This window comes from Columba livia, chromosome 1, assembly GCF_036013475.1.
Source record: "Columba livia isolate bColLiv1 breed racing homer chromosome 1, bColLiv1.pat.W.v2, whole genome shotgun sequence".
In the NCBI taxonomy this organism is placed as follows: domain Eukaryota; kingdom Metazoa; phylum Chordata; class Aves; order Columbiformes; family Columbidae; genus Columba; species Columba livia.
In genome coordinates this window covers 203,771,203-203,790,784 of record NC_088602.1, presented here as the reverse complement: position 1 = coordinate 203,790,784, position 19,582 = coordinate 203,771,203, and the positions used below count along the sequence as shown (strand labels likewise).

The 19,582-nt window shown below is 46.4% G+C and overlaps 1 protein-coding gene across 1 annotated transcript in view; it reads right to left on the bottom strand.

Moving 5' to 3' along the window:
* The window catches only part of FAM107B (family with sequence similarity 107 member B), a 135,051-nt gene that overhangs the window by 94,272 nt on the left and 21,197 nt on the right, over positions 1-19,582 (bottom strand). Inside the window, exon 2 of the mRNA XM_065049240.1 lies at positions 3,107-3,182. Within this exon, the coding sequence (XP_064905312.1) occupies positions 3,107-3,182 (76 nt within the window). The remainder of the gene's footprint in view (positions 1-3,106; positions 3,183-19,582) is intronic.

The following is a 19,582-nucleotide window of genomic DNA, read 5'->3' as shown; positions in this document are numbered from 1 at the left end:
CCTGCTGTCTGTGCCGGGGGAAGCGCTGAACGATGGAGCTTGTGAAGGTGCCATTGCAAAGGGGTGGTCAGAAAGCTGCTGAGACTTGCTCTTTACATTGCACAGGGCTCACACTGAAGCTGTTAGCACAGATCTCTATGCCACAGATGTTTAAATTATGGTCCTGTCACTGGAGAACAAAAGGGGGAAGAGTGTGACAGCCTGCTCAAGCCCAGCAAGTGAAGATGAGCAGGCCTCCAGCAACAAGGTTAGAAGACACTAAATGAAGAATTTGTGGCAGAGCTTCTCCTCCCCTTTGCTGCCCCAGGCAGTGAAACATCCTCTCTCCTTCCTCCTCTCATTTCCTGGGGGTGCAATGGGCTCCAGCTGCTCCTCTTTCCACTCTTCCTTCTTTGCAGCTTGCTGGGACCTGCACTTCCACTGGAAGGGTCCACAGCAATATACGGGTAGTGCCTGGAGGCAGAATTATCACCTTATTGCCAGTAACAGGTCACAGTCAATCACAGCAGTGGAAGATATTAATCTAGCCCTTACCTAGAGTTAAGTCTAAGGAAGTACAAAGGGGAAAACTCCTCTGCCTCGGCACAGAGAGCCCAGGAAGCAGCTTCACAGCCACCCAGCACATCTCCTACCAGCTTCACACCAGTATCACCAGCTTCACACCAGTATCTTGTCCCACCTCACAGAGGTCTGCGTGGGGAAGAGCTGTTCTGTGCTGTAGAGTCATCTGCAGACAGATGCAGATGGCAGCTGGAAATCACAGTGGCTCCCTCCTGGCATCTTGCTGATCTTGAAATGCGTTTTGCTCAAGTATTTATGAAAAACAGCACTTTTGTTGGTGTTGTGTTTTTTGTTTTGTTTTGCTTTGCTTTGTTTTGCTTTGTTTTGTTTTGAAGAGTATCTTTTTTACAGACTTGCATTTCTTTTAGCACCATCATAGTTTTAAACCAGGATTACGCATTTAAGCCAAATTACACATCTGTGTGAGCAATGCTAAACATCAATAACAAAACAATGTCTGAACTTTTCGGACTTTACATGGAGAACATTTGCTATTCTTCTGCCCAAAACATTAAATAAGCCTTGCTCAGGTTCTCTCTTTATTGGAATTTAGATAAATAACAATTCAGAGGGCAACTTTTCAGCTCAATATTGATCTCCAGCTGACTTTTCATACACCAGTCCCAGAGCTGTGTGCTGCTCAGAGCATCTCTGCTCAATAATTTGCCTGTTGGATTGCAAAAGCAGGAGCTGGGACGTTCGCTTTCATTTCTCTGCCGCCACAAACAATAAAAGCAACCCTGTGGCTTATTCTAACTGACAAAGAGTAAAAGCTACATTGGTAAAGAAATGTTTTGTTTCATTGCTGCTTCCTCACAACGCTGCCTCCAGGACATGGCAGATTCAGCACTGACATGAGTGGGGAAGGCAGAAGAGGTTTTTTCATGTGGTTTTTCCTTACACTTTTTCCACAGCTGCATCAGTGCAAATGCCATCCCTGAGCAGCTTTGTCCCTGCCTACAGCAGCAGCTCAGTTGATGCTGTGACATTTCCCCCTCTCCAGCCTCAGCATCCTAAACCTTGTAATCTGTGGCTGGTAATAACCATGTACACAAGGGCTTGCGTTATCATAAATAAACTGGGACGTCAGGTTAGAACTCACAGATGTCACAGCACTGGATATTACCAGGCAATTAATTCGCTTGCCCAGAAAACTTTATACACTCTAAACAGATGCACAGGCAGCTTTTTCCAGGGTCTGTTTCCAGTTCTGATCTCTCGCTTGCTGTCTGGGTGGGCCCACGGTAAATGCCGGTCCCACTTCAATTTATAACCACAGATTTGCTGAGAACATGTTATTTTATTTTATTGCTCTGTCCATAACCAAAGCAGGCAGGGAGGGAAAGACAGAGGAAACCCCACACAGCTAAAATCTGTGCTGGCCTCTTTTTTGCTTTGCCTTATCTAAAAAGCCACAAGGGTAAGATATAATACCTCCAGGTCCAACCTCACACACAGAGCTCCCATGGTATTGATGTGTGCTCAGCACGTGTATAATAAGCGACCATGCAAGAAATACGGATGTTCAGAGCTGTACCCATCTGGGATCACGCTTGTCTCGGATCTCATCCCTCTCCTGCTGGTATGTGGAGTCCATGTCTCAGAATATGAGGGTGTTTCACTGTGAGCTCCTTCCACCCAGCCAGCTGCTACCTCAAGTGCAACTAACAGAATTCATACAGTTTTACCAAATCATCCCAGATTTAAATACAGACTGGTCACAGAAACAGATTAACCACCCGTCTGAGTCTACAAAGCGGATGCAGCAGACAGACCTGATAAGTGACAGTAATACTGATGATGGATGCTCTCTTAGCAGGCCTGAAGTCTTCTCTTTTTAGGAAATACCTGTTGTCCACTCCTCCCAGCTCACGTCTGGAAGCAGGAGGTGCATGAGGGTCCCAAAAACAAGTCTAGGCAGGCAAGGGTAGGAGAAGCAGGAGCTTTCCCCCAAAACAGGCTCAGAGTGACAGGGAACAAACACCGCTGGATACCTTTTTAACAGACATTTGGGAAGTGCCAGTGATTTGAACAGCCAGCCCTACCCAGCCGAAGTGAACCCTCAGCCTGGCTGTGATTCACATGCAAAACTTTATAGAGAGATTTCATGGCCCATCATTTCTCATTATCGAAAAGAGAATGAAGTTTATTAAAAGGGGGATATGGATAAATTCCTCTCCATTCACACTGTAAGGACATGTCTCTGAGGTGTATGGATTGCAGGAGAGAACAAATACTGCACATACCCTTATTCACTGTCTTTTGCAAGGAATGGGGTCGAAGACGTTTTTAATTGCATTAGCTGCAAGTGCTGTTCTCATACAGACACAGAACCACTGTGTTAACAAACTGAAATAAAATCCCAAGACAACAGGCTTATAATAGACATGCAACAAGCCACGGATCTGTTGTCACAAGTATCTCTCTTTTTCATTTGCCATGATCTGAATGTCATCACATTTTCATCCTGGCTCAGGTCAATATAGAAAAGATAGGTTTTCATTTGCACCACAGAGAGGATACAAGCTCCACACGTCATTTGTACCTGGTAAGGGCTCATTCTCCAAGACTGGCAAATCCAACTCCTTCTGTGACTCTTCTCCTTCTTCTTCATCTTCTTCCTTTTATGTTGCATTTCCAAAGAGAAAGAAGAAAAAAGAGAGAGAGAAAATACAAATCATTAAACTGTTCATCAGAAAGAATGCTACTAATACCAAACAGAAATGTAACTTACATTTAAAAAAGTCTTTCATCAAGCAGTCTTGTAATTCGTGCCTAGCATGAAAGCAAGCCTCCTAACAGCCCTGTGTTAGACATCACTTCCCCGTGATGCCGCTAATAAAGGTGGAGGATGTGAAGCTCAGAAATCATGTGAAACCTTGCAAAACCCGCCAAGCATTTGAAAAATAGAGATGTCTGGAGATAAAAATCCAAGATTTAATCTTGACCTTAAAATACAGTGTTGCTTATCTCTTGCTCCAGCTGAAGAGATTAAGCTTCTCTGTCCATTTCAGTAGAGAAATAAAGTTTCACTAGAGTTATGCAACTTTTCCTTATTAAAATACAAACTCCATTAATCTGAAAATCTCATTGTTGCCAAATGCAGAACAAAGAGAACAAAGAGAAAGGCACGATTGTTTTTTCTTCTGAGACTTTGCCCCTTGGGAAGTGAATGTCTTCAGCATTTGGAGGAAATACCTGGTCACAGCTAAATTCCTGAGTCATCATTTCCCAAAGTTCAGTTATGAGAAGCAACCAACTGTTTCCCATAAATAGGTTTATATTAGTAGTGGTGTAACCTGGTGGTCTCTGACATTGTCAGAGTACTACATATATGGCTGAATTTGATGGGGTGGAAATAGCTTTGCCATCACGTTTGGCAGAACAAGGGTAAGGTGGAACAGGGAATGGAGGGTCAGTGTAGGACTGTGGAGGTGGAAATGCAAGTCACTGGCACCATAGCAGCCTTCTTGCATATCTTGGGCAAGATGGCTGAAGAGGGATCCCTTTCTCCTCAGTTTGATCTGCCTCAAGTCTACCCTAAGTTTGCCCTGTAGGCTACAGAGATGGGGACCTCCAGCTGGTGACATGTTCTATCTGAGAGAGTCAACCAAGATAAGTGAGATGAGTCTGGAGACAGGATGAACACCAGAGACTGTCCTGGGACAGACACACAGCTGTCAGATGTCCTGAGCAAGATCTGATGGGCCCTGCCATTTACTGTGTCAGGAATAGTGTGGCCAGCAGGACCAGGGCAGTGACTGTCGCCCTGTACTGGGCACTGGTGAGGCCAGACCTCGAATTCTGTGTTCAGTTTTGGGCCCCTCACAACAATAAAGCCCTTGAGTTGCTGGAGCGAGTTGAGAGAAGGGAACGGAGCTGGGGAAGGGTCTGGAGCACAAGTGTGATGGGAGCGGCTGAGGGACCTGGGGGGTTCAGCTGGAGAACAGGAGCTGAGGGGAGACCTTCTGATCTCTGAACTGCCTGAAAGGAGCTTGGAGCATGGAGGGGGTTGGTCTCTTCTCCCAAGTAACAAGTGATAGGACGAGAAGAAACAGCTTCCAATTGCATGGGGTGGGATTAGGTTGGATATTGGGAAAAATTTATTCCAGGAAAGTGTTGTCAGGCATTGGAACAGGCTGCCCAGGGCAGTGGTGGAGTCACCATCCCTGGAGGGGTTTAAAAGATTTGTGAGTGTGGTGCTTAGGAACGTGGTTTAGTGGTGGCCTTGGCAGTGTGAGGTTAATGGTTGGACTTGATGATCTTAAATGTCTTTTCCAACACAAACAATTCTATGACTCTGTGATTCTAAACTGTGACATAAATCAGTGCTGGACCCTGAACAGATGGAGCTTTGCAACTCTTCAAGGCTGCGGCCAGATACAGTGAAAACTGCTCTGCAATTACCACAGTGAGGTGTAATTGAAGATAAACAGAAATTAAGATTTTTCTCTCAGCTCTTTCCAGCCTTTTTGAGTAAGACCCTGTTAGAAATGTCCATGAGACTTAAAAGGGGAAAAGGAGGGACACGTTCAAGCGATTTGGATGGAGGTTCAGTGGAAGCAGGTTTCATGGTGCTAGGCTGGAAGATGAATGTTATTCTGGAGAACTCAGAGCAGCTTTGGCAACACAGACCGTAACCCTGCCTTGGTGTAAATAGTTTCTTGCAGTTAAAATACCAAGTACCTTTTTCACTTTATTTTGCCTCATTACAGCCAGCGGCACAGACAGTAAACACAGCCAAGCAGATATTCATCAAGAAACCCAGAGAGGTGAGATTTCATCTGACCTATCAAGATGGGCAAAAATACCATCAACAGAACTTTCTCAGTAGCAATGGCAAAACGATATAGCATGGATCACGCATCACATCAACGTGTTTTGCTTACCATGGCACTGCCAGCAGTCAGCCTGCAGGCTGGGTTTCATCTCCTCCTGCTCATTCTTCCATCTCTCCATGCCTCAGTTTTCCACACACAAGTAAAAGAATAATAGCCCACTTGCAGGTTCTGCACCATGCAAACACCTCTGCTGGGGTATTTGGCAGTGAGCTGGCCATGGACATGAGTGTGAGCCATTGAAGTAGCCCAGAGGACTCAGTGCTGGCAATGGCAAGATGCCACCCAGCTGCTGGCGAGGGAGAGAGGAGCTGCTGGTGCATAAAGCAGGCAGGAGATCATATTCAGCTTTCAGAGTACTATTTCCAGATTAAATATAAGAGAGAAGCTCAGAGAGGTCAGAGGCTGAGATTGACTTTCAGAACGATGCCATTGACGTCCAAAGAGGGAGGGCAGGCTTATTAAAAATGCAGTGTGGATTGCAAATCTGTCACACACCCAAGCCACCACGTGGAGCAGGGGGATGGAGAACCTGCTGACAACAACAGCCTCTCGAGTGATGGGTCAGTGAATAGTTTGCTGCTATTCAGCGCTGTTTTGACAGACACTACCCAAAGCAACTGTGCTGCGGGCAAGGAGTGAATGTTCATGTCCACTTGGAGGTTTATTTATAATCTTGTGATAGGGAAATATGACTATATGAATGAGAATTAAGCCCTGGATTTGCTTAGGAAAAGCAGTTTAATGAGGCAGAATGGGAAGGCAACAGAAGGGATGGGAGGAATCATGGAGGTGGAGAGGAGGAGATAACAACAGCAATGATGTAGAGGAAGAGCAAGTGATGCTGCTGGGACATGCTGGGTGAAGGCTCCACCAGCTTCTCCTGTTTCCCACCGTGGCCAAGAAATGGTGCAAGCAGGTGAAACCCAGTGCGTTCCAGAGCAGACACAGCAGAGTCCTCAGTGCAGCTTATCCAAATTTTTGGTGGAGGAGGCATTTATTGTACTTGCAAGATGTGTCAGAAGTAGGTATAATGTCAAGGCATCCAAGCAAATGTGGCTTACCACTAAATAGGGCCAGTACCTTCTCCTGGCAAAGTCTAATCAGACTTAAGTATCTCAGATTGGTGGAGCATTTCCTTTTCATGAGGGAACTGAAGAACATTTCCAGTTTATATGCTTGTAAAGAGATTGGGAAAAGGTTCAGAGAAGGGCAATGGGATGGACACAAAAGATGGGTGGCTTCATGTGGGGCAGCTAGACAAGTACGCAGGAGAGAAGCCAGACGAGGTTTCTGAATATGCAGAAACTGACATGAGCTCAGACCTTCTCCAAGCCAACTGCAGCATGTGGGGATGCACCGTATGCACCTACACTCTCACTGTGAGTTAGTAAAGGTCTCAACTTACAGTGCACCAAAGAAATAATATCTGCCTAGAGCCAGATGCATTGTCCAGCAGCAAAATGTTTTAAACAGACAAGTAACCAGGGAAGTCAATAATATTTACTCTCTCTATTAAAATTAACACTTTGTACCTGCTGTGCACTAACACTGATGTTACAGCAGCCGCCAGCCCCTGCAAACACCCCAGCTGGAGGCACCAGGCCATCCCATGGAAAGAAAATCCTCTCTCTAGATTGTGTCTCACATCATGAAGAGCATCATTTTGGTAGCTTGCAGCAAAAAGTGCAAGAAATCCCTTTGTGCTTCCCACTCCTGCTGACATATATATCTCTCTATATATGTAAAGGTAGTCAGAGGTGCAGCTTTAACAACAACTAAAAAAATTATTAATTCTTGGTAAAGCTGTTCACGTGCAAACACACATCGAGGCATTTGAAACAAACAAACAAAAAGGGCTATTGTGAAACTTCTTTAGGACTCAGCAGCCCAGTCTTGCATGACTTTCTCCATGTGCCTCCTGGGCAGGGTGACCCACTCCTACTGTGCTGCTCAGCTGTGAAGACCTTTTCCCTTTCACATCTTCCATGGCTGCTTCACATGATGTAATATTTGTCTTCCACCATCAGTGGTATCACGGTGCTGGTGGGAGCTAAGAGCAATGCAGGACTTACTAGTTAGGAGCTGCTGGGTGGATCTGAGGGGAGACTCAATTTTCTGATTTTTGCAGAATAAATGCATTTATATATACATCAGAAAAGCAACTGCCTCAGGCAGTACAGAGAGAAGCTACATGGAGAAATATGCTTCTTCTCCAGTAAGTGCTGTGAATGAGGAAGAATTTTTTACACTGAGGGTGGTGAAACACTGTCCCAGGTTGCCCAGAGAGGTGGTGGATGAACCATCCCTGGAGACATCCCAGGCCAGGCTGGACGGGGCTCTGAGCAACCTGACCTGGGTGAAGATGTCCCTGCTCATGGCAGGGGTGGCACTGGATGGGCCTTGAAAGTCCCTTCCGACCCTAATTATTCTGTGATGATTCTAATGTCTTCTCAGTGTCAGCTACAGATCTGGTTCAAGGACCTTTTGGAAAGAGAGGAGGATGCTCATGACCCTGGTACTTATATCGAATAAAGGTTTAGCCTGGCTTGGGTCCCAGATAAACTCTTCCAGCAGAGCAAAGACTCTGGAGGCTGCAAGTGCCAAGCTGTGTGCCTCGCCTTGCAGGGGAGTCATGCGCCCAACCCAAATGGATTGGAAAATCAAAGGGGAAAGTCAGGACACGAGCGCTCCTCCCTGTTAGGAGCAGTCTGATAAGGACGTGGCTAACGACATGCCAAGGGAATGAAATAATGTCTTGAAGGAAAGCATGGTGATAGGCGAGAGCCGTATTTACGGGTGTACGGGGCAAGTAACATGTCATACATATTTCAGCACTTGCAAGATAAAAAGAAAACGTTTTCTTACGGGCCTTCTGGGATAGATAAGAGGATTTATAATAGCTACATTTCTGGCCCATAATCCTTAGAAATGTGAGCATTTGCTTTGCATGCCAACAATGACATAGAGACAAACTACATGATCGGCTTATTCCATTGTGTAATTTGTAATAATTACAGCTGATCTTTCCATGTTTCTCCTCGGCCCAGCAGAACATGCAGCTGTTCCACCCTGCAGAGAAGTCATCACAGAGCTGAGGGTGGACCACGGTTCTGGCGGTGGGGTGCACGTCTCTCATGCCAGGACTTGGCCGTTCAGTTCTTCCCTCTCATCTCCTGGCTGACCTCCTCTAGTATATCACCTCTGTTTTCCCACAACCACAACTGGTTTAAATTCAGTGGCAGCCTTCTCATACGAGAATTATTTGGAGATCTATCCAACAGGCACTCATCATCTCCATCCCTCTCCTGCGGCACAGCTGCAACTCATTGAAAACTTGGGCAGAGGTTTGATGCAAGGGGAGAGCCCTGGGGAGCACAGCCATCAGCCCCCCACAAGCTGGCCCCACAGAGACAGAGTCTGGAAGTGCCCTGTCTGGGCAAGAAGCATCTTCAGCTGCCTCTTATAACCCCGGGTTAAATCCTAAGTCCTCCTAGTGACAGACCCAGGATAACATCTGGACAGAGGGCTTCCTTCAGTTTGGCTATCAACAGTTTATTTCAGCTAGGTGATGCCTTTCCTGTGCATTAGCATGAGTGTGTTGTATTGGTGTGCAGCACGGAGCTATAAGAAGCTATAGGATACATAATCCTTCCCTCAGCTTTCCTGCTTCAGACCTGCTGGAGCCCATGTGATGGCACCTGTGCACGCAGCAGGACAGCTGCAAGGTTGTGCACTGAAACATTTAGATGAACGTGCTCTGTTTTTCTCAGAAGCAAAACAAAATCTTGCCTTTCCATCTTTGGGAAAAGCAGCTTGGCAAGGCAAATCTTGCCTGGCAAGACTGGAGCTCCTGAAACAGCAGCTGGGGGTCAGCTCAGCAGCGTTGGCAAAACCCACCTTGAAGACTTGAGCCAGGCGTTGCCAAGGAAAATGGGCATCTCATCCTGAGCCGCACACACTGTGCAGGGACTGATGGGGTCTGTAGATTAAGAGGATAGGGCAATGCCTGGCAGATAAAGGAAAGTGATGCTGCCCCTGCGCACTGTATTTCTAAGATGATCCCTAGGGTCATCCTGCTTTAGGTCTTTCTATGCCTACCTGTCAAGAAGGATGTAAAAAAACAGTGATAAAAAAGTGTTCTGGAAAGAAAACTTGGGGTATAAAATATACACCGCTCAGTTCGAGCCAGAGAAAAGGTGGAAGACGCAAATGGTCAGAGATACAAATACTTGGCAAAAATATGGCCTGAACAGGGTTTACTGGGTGGGGAGCATTAGAGGAGTTTGTTTTCTTTCCCAAGCCATTCCATTGCTTCACTGGGGCTGCTCCTTGGCCCCATGGGATGTGGTAACAGCATCTACTCTTCCCCCTATGCAATGAGGGATGTACCCATCTCCCCAGACCAGATTTGGGGGTGTTTCAGGCTTATGGACAATGACGTGATAAGACTCAGAGGCTGGAAGATGGGGTTGGATAAATTCAGACTTGCAGTCACACCTCATGCCCTGGCAGTGCTCACTGGAGCTCACTCATCCCTGTCAGACCCAATAAGCAACACTTTTTAAAAGCCCTAGGCCTATCCTAGAGGTCAAAGGAGATGATCCCAACATTGTGGCCCCTGGACATCTCCCTGTGATACAAGATTACATTTCATATGCCAAGACATGCATACCCAGTGGGTTCCTGAGATGTCATCCAACTCTGGAAGGGACACTTCACCTGGGTCATGCATGTTGAAAAGGGAGACCAAGGATGCAGTAAGTGATAGATGAGTCACCATCCCCTAAGCTTGAATAAGGGATCTTTAAACCTTCCTAATTCACCTCTCCAAGTCTCTCCATGGAGAAGCAGACATGATAAAGGACTGTGGCTCTGCTTGGGCTTCCAGCTTCAATCACCACTTTTCTGAGGTGCTACCACTGCTTGGAGACATGCCACAGCAGTTTCCCTTGTGCAGAAAATCTACCTTCATGTCTCTCCAACTCAGACTGTGTCTCTTTGGTCCCTGACACAGAACAAAACACACCCAGTCTCCAAGGATAAAAGTAAAGCTTGGAGAAAGCTGTGGGATCCTGCAAAAGCCATTGAGAACGGGATGCAGAGGAAGGCTGGAGGATGGGTGTTCACATACATGCTGTCTGCCCTATCTTTTAACTGCCCACCAGGCCAGCGGTGAGCACTTGATCTGACAGATGGTTTTCTTCAGCCTGAACAAGCCACAGGGGACATCACACCCACCCACACGTCCCAGCTTCCGCTCCCAGGCTCTCCTAAATCCCAGCGAGGAACCCCACTGCCCTTTCACACGAAAGCCTGGAGATTAGCAGCTGCCCTCAAAACGTCCACATCCCCCTCTGAAAACTCCCAGAATTACTCCACCTGAGGAGAAAGGACTTTCTGGCTCATCCTGATTGAATCTCTGAAGCCTGACACAGATACAAGCTCTGAGTGCCCCTTTCATGGACGCTCTCCTTGGAGTGGCAGGAAGATGCCACTGTGAAGGTGGCTTCGGATCCCACTTTTACAGCATGACTGCCACCACGCTGAGCTCCAAATACTTTAGAGTAGTCTGTGAATTGCTCATGAAAACTTGAATTTGCCCACAAGGACCATATGACAGGTGACAAAAGCCAGACCAGTCTCCCTAATCCAGCACCCAGCAGGTTAGGCACAGCACCAGACATTTACATTGGCTCCCCACCATCTAAATAGTTCTCCACAAAGAAGGAGAAGATGAAGATGTGAGTAGAAGACCTACTAATGAGATTTGACAAGTGAGTTTGACAAAACTCTGACACATGCAGAAGTCAGGGGGGCAAAAATATGTTAAGATGACAGATGCTATGACTGCTACTTTGCTCATTAGTTTATAAGACGTTAACAGCATCAGTACACTTATATGTGAGCCAGTGTTTGTTGCTGCATTTGGTACCCCTTCACAGTAACTGAGGACAAGGCTGAAGACTAATCAAAAAATGAGGCTCATAGAACTAACAATGAGCTTCACGATGCAGATTCAGGCTCCAAAATGAGCCTGACTTCAGAAGTGCTGAGCCATTGATTTTGTCTCCCAGCCATGCCAGCTGGCTCCCTACCTTCTTTTGTAAAGCACTTGAGGACTGCACACAGACTAGTCAGACCTGTTTTGAACCTCAGTCAGGGCAACCCCCGGTGTCAATCCAGGCTGGGGATGAAGGGATTGAGGGCAGCCCTGCCGAGAAGGACTTGGGGGTGCTGGTGGATGAGAGATCGGACATGAGCCGGCAATGTGCGCTTGCAGCCCAGAAGCCAATGGTGTCCTGGGCTGCATCACAAGGAGCGTGGGCAGCAGGTCAGGGAGGTGATTCTGCCCCTCTGCTCCGCTCTGGTGAGACCCCACCTGCAGTGTTGGTCCAGCTCTGGGGTCCTCAGCACAGGACACACATGGACCTGTTGGACAGGGGCCAGAGGAGCCACAGGAATGATCCGAGGCTGGAACAGCTCTGCTGGGAGGACAGGCTGAGAGAGTTGGGGTGTTCAGCTGGAGAAGAGAAGGCTCTGGGGAGACCTTATTGCAGTATTTCAGAGCTTAAAAGGGGACAATAAGAAAGATGTGGACAGACTTTTTAGTAGGGTCTGATAAGACAAGGGGTGATGGTTTTAAACTAGAAGAGGGGAGATTCAGGCTGGACACAAGGAAGAATTTTTTTACTATGAGGATGGTGAAACACTGGCCCAGGTTGCCCAGAGAGGTGGTGGATGAACCATCCCTGGAGACATCCCAGGCCAGGCTGGACGGGGCTCTGAGCAACCTGATCTGGGTGAAGATGTCCCTGCTCATGGCAGGGGGGTTGGACTAGATGAGCTTTGAAGGTCCCTTTCAGCACAGACTATTCTATGATTCTATGAATCTATACTCACCAGAGACCACCAATACCACCAGTTGTCTGTCAAGAGTTGGTACTGGTTTACCTGGTCAACCACCTCCTCTCAGAGGTCTCCAGTTCATTTTGGAGTAGAAGTCCCAGGGCTTTGCTTGACTTTGCTCTTCTGCAGAAACAGTTGGTGCCAGCAGTGACATGTCTTTCCACCTCTGTTTTTAAGGGACATTTTGTTCTACCATCTGTGACCCATGTGGCCATGTCGATCCTTATATTCAGCTTTTGTACACTGCCAACCATGCAGTCTCACAGTGGGACAAATTGCTCTGAAGGCACCATGTATGTGGTCTGACACCAACGCTGACTCCCACATGCTGTCCTCTCCAAAGTCTTCAGCCTCACCTCAAAATCAGGAAGCAGCTACTGGGCCACATGGTCATCTGTTCTTTGACCAGGTTAGAGATCCTCGAGAAGCAGAGATTCTCCTCTTCTTTAATTCAGTGTGTGGGTCTAAGGCAGGCACATTTTTCTTTAAACATTGCAAGTCTCAGAGGCCAAAAGCATCTGGGAGCCAGAGGCTGTTCTTGGCTTGGGGTTTTCAGCTCTAGAAGAAGCTTCCAGATGTGTTCTGGGTTGTATGTACATTGCCCATTGCTCTTAGATCTGGGCTCTTTCTGTATAAAATCAATAGCAAGTCACTGGGGAATTTCCTGGACTCTTGTTTGCTTCTCTCTCCTTTTTTTTAATATACAAATATGTGTATAGAAATAAACAGTATTTCTCCAAATTATGTTTGTAGAAGTCTTTTTGTTTTGAGAGGATTCACTCCTCATCTCCTTCACTGTTTGGCTGGTAGAGTTACCAGGTTAGAGGCAATGCCAGCATTGCAAAGTGTCCTTACGGTAGAAAGGCTTTTTCCAAAGAGGGGAGACATTATAAATTATTTTAAAGCTGGTCCAACTGGTCCTGCCTGATTTGTTCCTGTAGTTTGCTCTCTCTTGCTGGTTTTCCTCAAGCAAGAATGCTTTGTCACTAGCTCTCTCCAGCCTTGCCCTGGGCTTTGTAATCAAATGCTGAAACCCATACAAACAGCTTTTGTACTTTCTGCCTGGAAAACCCCTTTGTCTCCTTACAGAAACATTTTCTCACCATTTCTTTGGGCAGAAACCACTTTCCAGTTGAAATAAAAGCCTCACTTTGGCTGTCTCTAAGCCTCTTGATTGTATTAAAAGGCACTGGATGCATCGACAAATTTTAATTCCACCTCAAGACAAAAAAGGCTTCTCAAACACTTAACTCTGATGTCTCAGCTTGGGATCATATTCCTTTCTCCATCCTTTTTGTCAAAAATAGGAAGTCATTCCTGATATTCCACCCTCTAGGTCTGAAAGGTGGCCCTGAGGGTGGGCAGGGTCTGCAACTTTTGTGTATTTCTAAATCAGAAAGGGTTTGCAGGTGCAAACTGAATGTAAGGGAGGAGGGAAGATATCTGGTCTTACAATAAATATAGGAAAAAACCCTCAAAACCTTGCTGGGGACGTGGCATTTTGTAGATCTCTTGCAGGATGCAGGAGGTTTGGGGAAAATTTTGAAAGCTTTTGGACCAGTTTGGGGCAAAACCAAGTTTTTTTTCTTTTTATTTCCCAGGAAAAAAATACCCACCAGAAATACTGTGTTTTGCAGACAGCTCAGCTACAACCAAGTCACTGTTATGACACATTGCATTCCCTGGATCAACTTGTTGATTTCTATGTTTTTTGCTATTTTGTTCTCTGTCTTTCCTGCAGTATTTGCTTCTGTCCTCTCAAAAAGACACACAGAAACTTCTGGCTACGGGCTGATTCTACTCCCCAAAGACACGATTTACTGACAATCTCCTGGAATAGCCACGGTTTTAATCATGATGGAGTGGCCAAAGCCATGAAGAGAGTAGAAAGAGTTGGAGAGATTAAAACTATGTGTCATTACTTGGGGAAGTTAAGGAGACAGGAGGCTACAATGGAAAGTGTTGCTTAATATTTGTGCAAGAGAGAAAACCCTTTATATCCCTTTTCTAAGACATTTACAGCAGTGTGATGAATTTTCTCCAAATCAGAAAAGGACAATAAAGCTCACAAAAATCAATAGTGAGTCAGTTCAGTGCCGAAGAGGAGATGGTAACCCACTGTTTTACACGTGGCGAAGAGCTTGAGCAAAATGAGGCCGTGAATTATGGCCAGATATTTGTCACCGAGGAGCCTTGTAAAAGCTTTCTCTGCATAAGGGAGAGGGGCAGAGGCAGAACAGAGGTGCAAAATGTCAATGCAGCAGTCATACCAGTGTTTCTGAGCAGAGGGATGGGGATATCTAAGGTGGGAGCTGGATGAGCTGGCAGGGGATAAGCCAGGTCTCCCTACCTGCCTACAGCAGACACAAGTATACTTTTCTATATAAAGGACAAAAAAGTAGATCATGTTTATCACAATAACAGTATTTTCACAATTTTTTCACAAATAACAAGTCATGAGGCCTCCCTCCACACCCCCAGGCACGGATTGCCGCATCACATTAAGAGCCTACAGAGAGCCAATATAAGTTGATTTATCTTCTTAGAAACGTGTTCTCTGTCCCCATATAGTTACACTTCTCAGCTTGGAGATAAGAAATTAATATTTTTAGGAAACACACTGAGGGTTTTTGGAAGCGTTTGAACATAAATTTCCAATTCATACACATTACCTTTTCCATTTCATGCTAAAGGAGCACCCCAGGGTTGATCGACTTTCATCCTTCTGCTAAATAGGACTTCATTTGGCTTGGGGAGGCTCCACAGCCTATGCCAGCCACACACCCAAATTAGGGTAGAAAAGGTGTCACAGTCAAAGGGAAGTCATGCTCATCATGACATTTTAGAAGCAATAAACTTTCCAGCAACACACCTTGATCTGATTTAACCACGGCTTGACTGTGCGGCAGCAAAGCCGGAGCAGCTGTTTGCCAGGTGTGCGCCCATGGAGCTCTTCCCAGGGAAGGACACCACTGCAGGACATCGTGCTCTCTGATTTTCTAAGGCAGAACTACTGCAAGCTGAGCTTCCCCCCTACAGCTGTGTGAAGATCTTCATCTCTGAAGAATGATAATGCTGTTCAGTAATAGGTGATCGCTAATCTTTGACTCTAAGAGTACAATTTTTTTACATTTACATTTAAGTATGTCTGTCTCTTTTACGCAATATTTGCATTGCATTTTTCTTAACTTTCACTGAAATTCACTCAAAGTATTCTCCTTGGGATGTTTGGTTTCTGGGGATCGTTTCCTTCAACACACATCACTTCTGGGGATCTTGCCAGTGTGTCGCTATATTTGAGAGACTGGATAATTAATGTGCACAGCCTAGAACACAATTTCCTTGAATAAATACATTCGCCCCTCTCCTCACCATTGCTGCATGTTAGTGGCCTCAGCTTTGGTGATCGGGGAAGATGTTGTTGGATGCTGCTACCCAGTCCTGCTCAGCACAGCTGTCCCACCAGCTGGGACCACCCTTCGCTGCCTCCCCACATTTATACCCTTGATATATTTGCAGTTCAGGTAATCTCATCTGAAAGGGCCAAGGCACAAGAAATTGTTCTCCTGCTGGCATCCCACACATGCAAAGATTTATATCATGCGTGGAACTGGATTTACTGGATGTACTTGGATGCTGACCATGTTGGGACATCTCTAAGACTTCAGGGGTGAAGCAGCTTAGGAAAAGCCTTTAACTGGGCACCAACATAAAATTAAATTCAGCCTCATTCACAGCAAGGGATCATTAAGAATAAAGGTTGTTACACCTGCTACAACTAAAGAACACCACTATGTGCCATAGCTAGCAAAGACAGGCAAATGAGTTTACCTAAAGCAAGGAATAGAGTTGAAAGCAAAGGGGGAAGAGGAAGAAGGAAAGAAGGGAAACCCTTATCAAATCCCCTTTTATATCTTGCACCTCATGCAGCAATACTGCCAGATGACTGAGATGTGAGGCCAAGTTGTGCAATCCTGCAAAGGGCTTTGTAATAGAAATTGAGAAAGCAGAAGCTGCTGGTTTCTATGGTTAAATCCAGCTGCCAAACACCCAGGACTGGAAAAGGTCCCACATCAGGACCGTACCTGCCTAATCTCAGGCTTTTGACATCCTGATACAGGTTGTGGGTGATTCTCCAAGCTCACAGGAGAGACCTACAGCGAGGAGCCTTCGGGGAACCTCCCTCTTCCCTGGGAGTGGGTTGTGCTCCAGGACACCCCCAGACCCACTCACACCTCTTGTTCCTCTCTGAAAGCCCCTTTGCCCATGCTTGCTGCCTCTGGGCTTTCGCAAGGAGCAAACTCCCTGTGACAGCTGCAAACTGGAGATCCCAGCACATTAACCACCCTGGAGAAGCAGAGGAACAGGAAAGGCGTGGAACCAGAGGGACATGGGCTCTGTGTCACGTCGTGATGCTCCTGTGCTTGATGTGGGAAGCACCGGGGATGTACAGACACAGCGTCCAGGCAGGGACACCACCACCATCCACCACCATCAGGCAGCAAACTGCCTTCACCCTGGTTGCGCAAGTGGATTTACTGGATTAGCAGAGCCTGGGTGTGCGGGTAAGGAACAGGGGAAGGGGAGGTGGCAAAGCTGTAGTTCTTACGTTGCTTAATTGGAGTTTAAAAGCAAAACAATGTTTGCTCATTTATTTTCCCTTCTCATTATGGCCCTTCATATTGCTACTAATAGGGAGAAAATGGGTGGGAGGAGTGATGTTTCACTTCTCGGTTCAATGGAGAACTCAGAGGCTTCAGAGAATTACAGGCAAGTGTGGGGGAAGCAATTTCAAAAAATGTGTTGTTTTTTTTTTTTTTTTTGTTAGAAAAGTCAAACCAGCTGTTTTCCCACTGCCAGGAATTCAGATTTTAGAGGACCTCCTGACCTGCAGGTCACCCACAGATGTGTCCATCCCAAGGCCAGGCGTGTAGGGGTGGCTAACACAGGGCCAAGGGCAGGCAGCTACTGTGCTTTTGTTGCCTTTGCTAGAGAAACCCTGCAGGTAATCAGATTATAAAGCAAAGCTTGACGTCTGCAGTGCTGTCCTTCTCCCTAACTGCCTCATGACGGCTTTTAAAGTGCTGGGGAATGTTTATCATTTCCCAGTAAGTCCTTTTCCAGAAGGTAGGAGCTAAACCCGCTCGCAGCTGTTCCCGTGCTCCCGCGCAGCAGGGGAACAGCTGAGATTCTTTTTTCTTCTCATTTTTCCCTTTGAAACCCTCAGCTGATCTCCCTGGGGCTCCAGCAGTGGAAGGAAATAATGCCGCTCCGGGATGGCAGAGGATGCTACGTGCACGTGTCGTGCGACTGGAGCCGTAAAGCGGCAGGGAGGCTTCATGCCTTTGGGTCCCCAAATGTCATTATCCAACCTCATGTGTCCCTTTCCCTGGGAAATCTCCATGCCAGGATGGGCCACCTGGGATGAGCGTCCCACTGAACACACTGTCCCCTCGTGCCCTGTCACCCTCTGTCCCAAAGGGTGAGACAGATGCTGACGGCGTCGCCCAGGACTTGCAAGGGATCACTGCAGCTCCCAAGGGAAATCAGAGCAGCCCAAAGGCTCATCCAGATCAACATTAACCACACACTTGGATGTCAGCGTGGGTATATGTGGTTTGACAGGCTGCAAAGAGGGGGAGAAGCTCATCCTGTGAATATATGAGCACTACAGGTCCATGTAAAGGCAGAAGCCAGCTTAATTGGAGAATGATTCCAGCCTGAATCTTCATTATTTTCTGGACTTCTCACCAAAACACATGGCACACTAGAGGCCCCGAGTGACACAGCAAGCCAGATGTCACTCAGGTCAAATGGTACTGCAGTGATATCAGCAGAATGGCCTCTATGGACATTATTCCACTTACAGGGTTTCCACACTTTGCAGCATGTGTGAGTAGATAACCACTGGCATTCACCAAGCAGATCTTCCTGTTCAGAAATGTGTCCTCCAGCAATTCCAGTGACTTCTGGGCTTTCCCAAGCAGACTCAGACAGACCAGATGATGGGGAATGGACGTCTCTGCCCAGACCAGCCATGTGGGTTACAATTCTTAGTCCGCCTTTGTGTTTCCCCTGTGATATTCAAACGTATCCCCTGTACAGGCCCACTGGCTTCTCACACAGCTGTCACCTGCTTTCCCTTTTATCCAGGTTTCCCAACAGCTTCCTCACACCTTTGCAGCACCACATCTCGCTCCTCTCCAATGCAAATACCCCCCATTGGGGTGCCCTCATAGACACTTTCTCCTTGGCCTTGGAGACATGCTGGGTCTCTTGTACATGTTCCTCAGTGGGTTTTTATAACCTGCACCCTACCATCAAGTGTGCTCCTTCACCACTGCAGACCTCTGGAGAACCTTTGCCATCTATCTGTCCCAGCCCTATGCATCCAGTGATGTTCTATTCTCAGAATAATTTAAAAAAAAAAGAAAAAGCAAGAGACAAAGGTACCAGAATCAACCTTTAAAAGTCTCCAGTTACTTTTATTTCAGAGTCAAATGATTCAGATTCTTCTGCATCTTGCAAAACTACCTGTGAGCTAAAAATATGTGACCTCTACAAGGGGAAATACATAAATCTGTCTGGCCTCCAGAAGCCACCAGACTTTCAGAGTAAAGAGTGCTCTGCAGTCCTGGTTTATTTTTCGACTTGACTTCTGCAGTCATCAATGTCTATTAGGGCTGAAAAACTGGAATTGAACTGCACTTTGGAAAAAGTGCAGCATGCCATAACTAGATTCAGATTAATGTACAATTTGGTCTGCTCAGAAGTGCATGTTATTCATGGAACATTTAAATGTCCAGATAAACATCTCAGAAAGGCAAGTATCTTTCTTTCATGACTGGTACTTGGCTATTAATAAATTAATCAGTGTAATAACTGTGGTTCTTAGCTATTAATTAGTCACTGAGACAGGGGTCACTCTACTCTTGTCCCAAAAGCGACTTGTTTTATATCAGTTATAAACTTATGGATAGAGAGTTCTCCAATTTGCTCTGTTCTTGTAAAAGTTTGGCTGATACCAAGTCAAAACCACTTTAGTAAGTGCCCCTATTTCCCTGCAGACCGCACTTGCCACTGCGAGTTCTGGCTGCTGAGCAAGCACAGAAGATACGCTGAGGTCCATGGGTACCCAAGCGTGACAAAGCCTTGGCCATGGAAAGTGCAGTGAGATGTCAGCCCTGCAGAGAACCAAATTATTTCCCACAAGTTGGAAGGAAGGGGCTGGTGATCTTGTGCAGTCAGAGACGGGATGGAGGGAGACCAGCCAG